General features: G+C 36.1%; 1 protein-coding gene across 1 annotated transcript; it reads right to left on the bottom strand.

Moving 5' to 3' along the window:
• Window positions 1-3517: 3517 nt before the first annotated feature.
• On the bottom strand, window positions 3518-9834 carry LOC126817765 (uncharacterized). The gene is made up of 3 exons (XM_050544911.2): window positions 9066-9834; window positions 8236-8515; window positions 3518-3529 (listed from the first exon to the last, which is right to left on the bottom strand). Exons 1-3 carry the CDS (start codon window positions 9743-9745, stop codon window positions 3518-3520), a joined length of 972 nt encoding a protein of 323 aa, XP_050400868.1. The 5' UTR covers window positions 9746-9834.
• Between the last annotated feature and the right edge of the window lie 943 nt (window positions 9835-10777).

Genomic DNA, 10777 nt, shown 5'->3' on the forward strand with positions numbered 1-10777 from the left:
AGCGTAGCTGTTGGATATGATCAAATCACACGAGTGACAACACTTCGTCTTTTAGTTTTAAAAAAAAACTTGCCCAAAGGAAGTCCTCAGAACCATCCTCTATTGTAATAAAATCAGCTGATTGTATATTTCCTATTGACCAATACCAGCCGTAGTTGTTTGGGCATTGCTTTGCCCATTTACCGCCTCTATTTTTGAACTCAACAGACTCTAATTAAATCCGTACTTAAAGTTTAGTTTTTATTTTCTTTGCTGGTTCAGTGGTTCCTCAAACATAATTCGGGAAGATTGAATACTTCCCAGAGCATAACATAGCTGAATATCTGATCAAACAAAAACATTTAATTCTAATAGGGGCGTTGCGATACCTGCTAAATTTCCCTTGAAATGTGCCCTAAACCTCCGCGCTGCCCGACCACATAAGTTTTTAATAACCGCAAACTTTTTTATTTGATAATATGCAAATATAACTACTTTTTGGCGTACAACACTAGTTAGACAACTCGAAAAGAATACTGAATATTATTAAACCAATATTTTGCTATAAAATGTTCGGTGCAGAGAACTCAGCCCTCAGTAGGGCTCGCGGATAACCGTGGAAATCAAGCAGGCCACGTGTAGTGAGTATTCAACAAATATTTTTTTTTTGTGCTTGGAAATGAGATGAAATGAAAATATGTTTAACGTCAACCTGGCTAATGACTAAGGCCATGCAGTGTGCTCGGATAACGGCGTTTCCGCCTTCTCAACGCCCAATTCTCACTGCCAAGGATTATTTTACGTCCTTTTCAACGAAAACACAAATAGAACTACACCAAAGACACCGTGATGGTAAATGCCCAGAAATTAATATCTCAGTCGACACATGGATCGAACCGGGGCCAACCTCAGAATGACTCGTTTTGCATTTTTGTCCAAAGGTGCCACATACGTGTTAAACGTTTTGTCCAAAACGTAATAAAAGTTACATTACGCTTTTATTAATTCCATTTCACCATAGGTTTGTTTTAAACTTGTCATTTGTGTTCATATTCCGTGGTTGATAACGGACATGAAAAATAATATCATTTATTTTTTTTAAAGTCAATTTTAATATTATTTGGTTTTTTTTTTATAATTTTCACCCAAGTAAATTTTAATTTCAACTCAAGTCATTTGTAATATATTTTGTTTTTTATAATTTTCACTAAAGTCAATTTTAATATATACTATTCAAAAAAAGTAGGGGATATTTGATTTTGGGGGCATAATACTAAAATATGCAAATGACTACGAAAAAAGTTACTATAGAACCTAACAGAAGAATCATTTCCAGTTACATGTGACGCCCAAACGCACCAATAGCTACCGCATGGAATGCAGGTGATGCTTGGGATCATCATGGGGGTCCAACCCAAGATTTGCACGACTCTGACTTTGAATGTTACAGTCATTGTGGCATTGAATTCCAGGGTGGAAACATCAGTTTAATTGTTTTAGTGACCAGAAAACAAATTTTGATATGCGTCGGCTTACCCAAAATGAAAGGTTACGTGCCCTTGGCATGCTACAGATCGGCACAACACAGGCGGTTGAGGCGCGGACGATGAATGTTTCTCAGTCTGTCATAAGCAGGCTATGGTCCAGATACCGTGATACACAATCTGTACAGGACAGACCACGCTCAGGTCGACCAAGGGCGACAACTCAAGCCCAGGATCGATTTATCCGTACCTTGGCCTTGAGAAATCGTGTCATCACAGCAAATCAGATCAGCGCTCGTCTTCAAACAGACACTGGTGTGAGAGTGAGTGGCCAGACGATTCGGAATCGACTGCATAGGGGTCACCGTCGCGCCCGACGTCCTCGCGTGATCCCTTGTTTGAGAGATCATCACATTCAGGCAAGACGTCGTTGGTGTAGGGATCGTCAACACTGGGATAATCGACGCTGGAGCAATGTGATGTTTTCAGATGAGTCAAGGTTCACTGTTGATTTTTTGGACAGACGTAAGAGGGTGTGGCGTCGTCGAAACGAGCGCTTCCAAGACGTTAACGTCATCAGACATGATCGATTTGGGGGTGGTTCTGTTATGGTGTGGGGAGGCATCACTGTTGCTGGAAGAACGGCTTTACATGTTGTTGCAGGGCGTGTTACAGGCCAGTACTACCGGGACAACATCTTGGCAGTCCATGTTGTGCCGTTCGCACGACGTCATGGCCGCCGTTTCATCTTCCAGGATGACAACGCAAGATGTCACAGGGCCAGGATCGTTACAGGTTACCTCCAACAACAGAACATCACCACATTACCTTGGCCAGCACTGAGTCCCGACCTCTCCCCCATCGAGCATGTCTGGGACATGCTTGGACAGAGGTAACGTCAACAACGTCCTGCCAATGTCCAAGAACTTGCTGCTGCGTTGCAACAGGAATGGGACAATCTGGACCAAAATGACCTTAGACGTCTCATTAGGAGTATGCCACGTCGGATCAAAGCTTGTTTGGCAAACAGAGGAGGATTTACCCGTTACTGACTTGGTTGTGATGCTGTGGTAACTTTGCTGTTTGACCCCGGGTATCATTTTACCCTTATAATGGTCAGTCTGTGCCTTACTTAGTCTAACGATCATTTGGAATAAATCGATGAGTGTGAACTTCATTTCATTTTGTCATTTGTTTCTTCGTCAGTTTCATTAGGTGACTTTAATAACACTTAAAAATCAAATATCCCCTACTTTTTTTGAATAGTATATATTACGTGACAGGTATTGGATCATAAATGCAAACTCAGCTGTTCGTAATATCTTGTCCAAGTGTATTACATGTCGTAAGCTTCGTGCACCCACAATGAATCAAAAGATGTCAGATCTTCCAAAAGACCGTGTCACAGAGTCTCCTCCTTTTACACGAGTGGGCGTGGATTACTTTGGACCATTTACTGTGAAAGAAGGTCGCAAAGAGCTTAAACGTTACGGCGTAGTTTTTACGTGTTTGAGTATTCGTGCAATACACATTGAAATAGCCTCGTCCCTCGATACTAGTTCTTTCATTCAAGCTCTACGTAGATTTATTGCCAGGATAGTAAAAGAACTCTTGGCAGATGAATTCCAAATTAGATTCCATAAAGGAACATGGGAAGATAACTGAGATGGCAGGTAGTAGAATCTTATTCTGTTGTATCTAGTTATATTCTCACCTTTCAAATGGAAACATAAAAGTTTTAGTGTTTAAAACTATTTTGTTAACGTTTGGAATAGAGTGGGTTTAGACAGATTTCAATTTCCACGACGAGACAGGTATTTAGCTTACAATAACTTTATTATATTCACCGAAGTATTTTCTATACAAATTAATTTAAACAATAGCTAGGCCACAAACAAAGCCATGATTATTCGAGAACGGCTAAGATTTAAAAAAAAACTAGCTAGACAAAAAACAAAGCCATGAATATTAGAGAATGGTATAGATTTAATAACTAGCTAGACCAAAAACAAAGCCATGAATAATCGAGAACGGCTAAGATTTAAAAAATGAAATCACGGTTGTAACTTCTCAATATTTCAACACAACGGTAGGACAAGTATATGCTATAATGTTTCCAAAGAAAAGGAATATATATATAAATATATATATATATATATATATATATATATAATAAAAGGTTATAGTTAAAGCTACTCTTAGGTGTTAGATATTCGAAATAAAGATGTTTTAGGAAAAAAAACTAGGTTTTTGCGAGTACTTTCCGCTTTATTAAGCTTCTTCAGGCAAATTTTACCAATTCCAACAATTGATGTGACGTAATAACGTCATGGTTACAACAATGAACTATAATGGCTATAATAGGCACGATAAGATAATATTGCATACATTATGTATCATTAACAAAATTATTAATTAAACATTTATATTTTACACAACTACAATGTTAATATAACAAAAATCAACACCTTGAATTAAGCAATGGTTTGAATTTTTCAATAAAATATGATTCCTTTGCTTCTAATAGATCGTTGTTTTTGCTGTTTAATTGATATAACGGAAAGACATTAAAATTGCATTTGCCACAACATCGAGGTGTCGGCTCAGGGGTATCATCCTGTATAGCGGATTAAGAATATGTTGTCGATGGAGGTTCATTCTTAATCTAAGCATATTTATGGTCTTTCCGATATATCTACCCTTACAGCCCGGACAAATTATTACATATATAATGTAATCGGATTTACAAGACATTGGTTGTTTTACATGAAATGTAAAATTGTCCGTGATATTTATGGATGAACCTTCAATTATGATTGAACACGTTTTACATTTGGATTCATTACACTTATTAACTGTGGGTATGATTTTAGTTGATTCGAATTTTGATGAGATTAGTAATTTAGCCAGGCTTTGAGGTTGCTTTAAACTATTTATTATTTTTGCCTTATTTAATATATCATCCATAATCGGGCTATTTTTAAGAATATGGAGATTATTATTAATTATAGATTTACCATCTGCTTGTGATGGGTTGAAAGTAGTTACTAAAGCAACTTCTTCGTGACTCTTTGTTTCACAAATCGTTTTTGGACACCTTAATTTGCTCTGATCTAAACTTAAAGCTTTTCGGATGGCATCATCTACTAGCTTTGCCGGGTAGTGTTGCGTTTTTAGAAAACCTTTAAGCTCATTAAGGCCTATTTGTTTGATATCCGATTTTGAAACTATGGTGCACACGCGTCAGGCTAAATTATACGGAATATTACGTTTGATATGAGAAGGATGGCATGAATTAAAATTGAGATACTGATGTGTGTCTGTCGGTTTATAATACATATCAGTTTCAATTTGACCATTCGGTAAAAGTTTCACCGTGACATCGAGAAAGTTTAGTTTTACTTTACTACATTCAACAGTGAATTTAATATCGACATCTAGGCTATTCAAGAGATCGTGGAGTTTGGTGATCGCTGTATCTTCTATATTAAGGACGCACCAACAATCATCCAGAAATCGTTTCCACGATTGCTTAATCATGTCGCTAAAGGTTTTATCGCAGGTTGTGGGTATTTTCTCATACCAAATTTCTTTGCGGTAACCTAATGTTAATGTTGCGTATGTCGGACCAACTTTTGTACCCATAGCAACTCCTTTAATTTGTGAGAAATAATGGGTATCAAAGAAAAATATGTTATTTGAAATTACTAAATTTAGAGCGCCAATTATAAATCGTTTAGAAAAACGATCTGGGATACTATCGGGGTATGTATCTATCCAATATTCGATAGCTTTTATTCCCAGATCTTTACTGATGTTATTATATAGATTTACTACATCAAAGCTTATTAATGTACTACCAGGTTCTACCTGCTTAGGTAAATGATGAAGGAAATCTATATCATCGCGGAGAAAGCTTTTGACTTTAGAACATAGTGGTTTCAGAATGATATCAATGAAGTTGCTAAGTCTTTGGGTACTACTATTTGGTCCGCCTACTATTGGCCTGAACGTTAGGTCACCTGGTCATTTTATATTTACAACTTCATGATTAGTTCGTCTTACAGCATCTTGAATTAGCCTACTTTTGTGTACTTTCGGCAATCCATAAAAGTATGCAATGCTTGGATCGACGTTCATAAGATATTCTTGTTCCTCCTTTAACAGCATTCCGGTGTAGCAAGACACAAATGTTCTCATATTTACTATGACGTTGTTGTTTTCTTTGATGGTTGATGGCGCATAATATTCCGTGTTTTGGAGCATTTTGAATATATTTTCTTGATAGAATGACTTATCCATAACGACTATAGCTCCTCCTTTATCTGCTTGTTTGATTATGTTTTGATTATTTCTCAGATTATTAAGAGCTTTCAATTCACCTTTATTTAGATTTTTAATGGTAGGTTTTGATTGAATTTTATGAGTGGCTATAGTTGTTATAAATTTATCTAACTGTACATCTTTTCCTGATTTTGGTGTAAAAGTAGATTTGTTTCGAGCCAGGCTTTCGGGTTCTGGGGGGTCGAGAATCATCCTCTCTGTAGAAATGATGTCTGAGGCGCAGTTTTCTACAAAATTGTGTTAGTTCAGACTGGAGTAAGCAGCTATCATTTGAAGGTGTTGGGGTGAATTTTAGTCCCTTATCAAATAATAGAATATCATTCCGACAGAGTTCAATGCCACTGGTATTTATTACTATTGGATTGATTGTTTTGGGTTCCTTTTCCATCGGCCCCGATTTCTGGACTGGCCCCTGCCTAACAAACGGTTTTCTTCGTTTGATCGGATAGGTTTGTTGGAAGTTTCTGATTCAATTTTCCGATTTTGTCTTCTATGTGGGACTTGGTGCCATACCAAACCAACACCCCAATATGGCACCAGGTAATTAATTCTGTTGTATATATATATAATATAAAATAGCATAAAATATTATTCCATCCAAAATATGAAAATCCAATATTTCCCTATCTGCAGACTGGTTGACAGAATTCTCGTAACAGACAAGAAAGTTCAGATCTAATATTGATCTCAGGTTTATTAGTACAAAGATAGCTTGCCAGGCAAGGTAACATAGGCCCACACAGCAACTCTTCTTGGGGGGAAAAAGGCTTGATATATAATCATGAATTTTCATAGAATTCTGTCAAAATTTGTGTGGGTTTCTTTAGAGTTAGTCCTTGAGTTGTAATGATGAACCGATGTAAGTTTAACAAGCCAACAGTGAGGCTGATGTCCCCCGCTGCAATCCCAAAATAAATAGATGACACATATTAATTAATTGCACATTTGTCTTTTTTATAAAGCATCGAGGAATCAAACTGCTTATCAATACTTAGTCCAAACTATACACTAATTTTCATCACTCTCCCTCAATTATAATCAAATTAATCTTATTTCAAATTCTCAACCAATCAAATTGCTTATTATGTCCCAAAACATTGACCAATGGAATTGCTTAGCTTTGCTTAGTCTTAGCAGAAAATGTTAATCATTGAATTCAGTCAAGACAATTTACCTAATGAACATCTACACCGAGTTTGAACATTCCTCCCCAATTAAAAGCAGAGTCTTGACCAATCAAATCGCCTATCGCTACTTAGCCTTAGAAAATTCACATCATCGAACTTAGGTATTGATGTAATGAAACTTTACACCAACTTTACACTCAATTAGAATCAAAGTTATTGAGCTCTAAAGTCTTAACTAATCAAATTGCTTATCTCTGCTTACCCTTAGTGCAAAATGTTCATCATCAAGGCATTCACCTAATAAAATCCTACACCAAGTTTGAACATTCTACCTCAATTAGAAGGAGAGTTATTGTGTTCCAAAGTCTCGACCAATCAGATTGAAGTCTCTACTTAGCCTAAGAAGAAACTGCTCATCATCGATCTAAGGGAAGGTATATATGTAATTGAACTATACACCAAGTTTCACCTCTCTTACTTAATTAGTATCAAAGTCATCGTGTCCCAAAGCATCAACCAATCAAATTGCTTATCTCCGATTAGCCTAAGCAGAGTATGCTCATCTTCGAACTGCATCAAGGCAGTCACCTAGTAAACACCGACAGACGGACGGACAGACCCATTTTAATAGTCCCCTGCTTTCTTCGAAAGGCGGGGGACAATGAAGGGACACTCAGCTCTAAACCAGGGCATAATAAATCAAGACCTAATAACTTACCCTCTATATCTATATCAGATAGCTTTTTGTCTTTCCATCTGTTCAGTTCACCTGCATCTATGGCAATTAACATCTGCGATACCTTTATTTAAATAAAAAAGAAATGTCAGAATAAAAGAGGATCATTTATAGAATAAATATCATTACACAAATTCCAATAAAGCACCAGCATTAATATCCACAAAACCAACTTGCCTTAGATAACTCTAATGTCGAACTGTTGAGGCGATAAAAGTCCTTGTGAGTTCTCACATTATGACCTAAGTGCTTAGCTAGGACTTCCAACTCTTTGTCCGTCATATCCAATATCTTTAAGAAAAAAAATAACATGTTTAAGAACCAATGAACTAACCAAGGAATGCTTGCAGGCAAACTAAAATATGTCAACCAACAGAGCTGTATTTTTTAAGAAAAAGGTGGCATTTCATTGAATATAAATTCGAAGAATAAGACCAACTTGAATTTCTGAACTTTTACAAGGCCAAGCAGTAAAATATTTTAAGTGATCATTCAGGCCCAGTTGGATTGAATTAGAATTATAAATTCTCAAGAAAAATTATATTATCGTAAAATGAAAACAAACCTGGGATACAGTTGCCGTGTACTTTCTCAATAATCTGGAATTTATTCTTTCGGGATACTTTAAGCCTGGAAAACTTTCTGCTAGTTCCCTCATTTCCAAATTCCCTGATAATGGAGTGTCTGAGTAATGTCTGGCAAAGAGGTAAGGATTGGAATGTCTTATTCCGGCTTCGGCTCTCGTTGCCATCATTAAGTCTGCAGACTGTTTACAGTCAGGGGGAAACAAAACATATGCGTCAACATTTTTGCGTGATTTTCCGCCAGATATCATCATATCCATCCTAAAAATAGATAATTTTAGAAAATTAAACAAAATTGAATTTTAAAGACGCTTCATGTAAGAGCTAAATCTGCATATTGCGGGTCTTTTTTCAGGCTTCAAATGTTATATAAATTGTTATTTAGACATTTATTTACCTAACAAGCCCATAATCAACTCTCCAGACCATCAGATGGCTGAGATATTGACTGGATTAGAACACCTGCGACATCTAATAATCAAACTCTAAAGTAGATAATCGAAACTTCAAACATTCATAACTTCGCTCAGAATAAAATAATTTGATTGAAATTTTCAATATATTCATTTTGCATTATCTATTTTTAAATGGCCAGCTCTTTATCTAAATCTTATATAATGCATCTTTAAAGTACCAGTTCCAATTATTGAACATCTCCTACATATTGCAAAGACCTATAAACTTCCTGTTTTCATTAGAAGCTGGAAAGAAAAAATCTTTGACTAAAAATGTCAAACTTAGTTTAATGTATTTCATCATCAGATTATTGCCAAGTTTGTCTTAAGAGTAAAACTATGTTGTAATAAATTACCTTCTAGAAAGAATCTGATCAGTTTTAGAAAGAGACAACATGATTTCTTGATTTGTATCTTCATTCCATTTCGGTCTCTTTTCATAATCGTCCACTTTAAGCTCTATTACTTCAGCTCTCCTCCTCTTGTTGAACAGAATAAGTCTGCAAAGTGTGAGTTTCGATAGCCTGTTCCAGTTTTCAAATGTTCTATCTGTGTTTAAAGAATCTTTTGCAGATTTCATGTTGTCGGTAATGAATTGTCTGAAAGTTTTTAAATCTTCCGTAATGGGTATAGTCTGCAATTGTTTTCTGTTCAAAATGTTGTGTTTTTTTAAGCATACTGAATTAACTCTGTTATTCCATTCAGATTCATATAGTTTTTGGAAACCTGATGCTTCTTTGATCTTCACCTCGTTATTATCCCTAAAACTCTGGCCGATTTTAACTTGGATAATATGGCCTAGAAGATTTCCTAGAAATCGTCCTAAGGACAAAACGTCACGTTCATGCGACATTCTTTTGGCACATTTAACGACCAAATCAAAATTTTCTGGTTTTAACAAAGAATCCATATTGATGATACCATTTTTATTAATCTTCTTTGCTTCTAGAACCAACCTTCCAAGAGTTCTTGCCTTTTGTGTAACAATGTAAATATCGTTGGTCTGTTGATCCTCTTTATCTCCAAGACCCTCCATTTTTAAGACTGCGTATCTTTTAATTAGTGTATCACTTATTATTACATCTTTAACTTCATCATTTTGAATTCTGTCCAAAATGTTTACAAGATTTCCATCTTCTTCTAAAAGTGCACTCTGTAGAAGATTTCGCCCTCTTCTTACAGATTGGTTTGAAGCATTTGTGTCAGTTTTCTTTTCATCTTCACTTTGAAAATAATACTTCCAAACTGCACAGTTTCGTCTATGATGCCATAAATTGGCTAATAAAACAAATTTCTTACAAAATTCACAAGGGAGGTAGTCCTTTGGTTTTGTCCCTTTTTCTGCACCAGACCTTCTTGCAACAACAATAAAACCTTTTTTTTTCTTCAAAACATCTATGTTGTGCTTAAAATTGCCTTCATTAACAATGACTTCAAATTGAATCAACCTCTGTTGAGAGCGTTTCGGTAGACGAGAAATACTCCTTATTTTTTCTTCATCCTTGTGCAACGACAAAAGATGTCTTGTAATCTTGGATTTTATTCCTTTTTCACAATAATAGCAGTAATTGATTTTGTCATACACTTGTTTACAACCATCTTTAATCTTCCCACGTTTACTCACCCCAAAATTAGAATCTAAATCATTGATATATGCATCTGGAGAGGCATCCAAAATAGCTGCATCTCTATTATTTGAAGAAGAAACTTTGTCTGCACATGGATTATTCCCTTGGTCCATGTTTTTGTCCCCCGCCTTTCGAAGAAAGCAGGGGACTATTAAAATGGGTTCGTCCGTCTGTCTGTCCGTCCGTCCGTCCGTCTGTCTGTCCGTCACACTTTTTGGGACACAATAACTCTCTTCCTAATTGAGCTAGAATGTTCAAACTTGGTGTATGTGTTTATTAGGTCAATGCCTTGATGGAGTTCGAAGATGAGCATTTTCCGCTTAGGGTAAGCAGAGATAAGCAATTTGATTGGTTGATGCTTTGGGACACGATAACTCTCTTCCTAATTGGGCTAGAATGTTCAAACTTGGTGTATGTGTTGATTAGGTCAATGCCTTGAT

Source organism: Patella vulgata, chromosome 4, assembly GCF_932274485.2.
Source record: "Patella vulgata chromosome 4, xgPatVulg1.2, whole genome shotgun sequence".
NCBI classification, from domain to species: Eukaryota; Metazoa; Mollusca; class Gastropoda; family Patellidae; genus Patella; species Patella vulgata.

What these genes read in the sequence shown, in the direction of transcription:
- LOC126817765 (XM_050544911.2), bottom strand. Translation starts at nt 9,745, where the DNA reads ATGGAGGGTCTTGGAGATAAAGAGGATCAACAGACCAACGATATTTAC. An exon ending in GATCAGATTCTTTCTAGAAG is followed by an intron (nt 8,516 to 9,065) that starts GTAATTTATTAC and finishes ATCTATTTTTAG; the next exon opens with GATGGATATGATGATATCTG.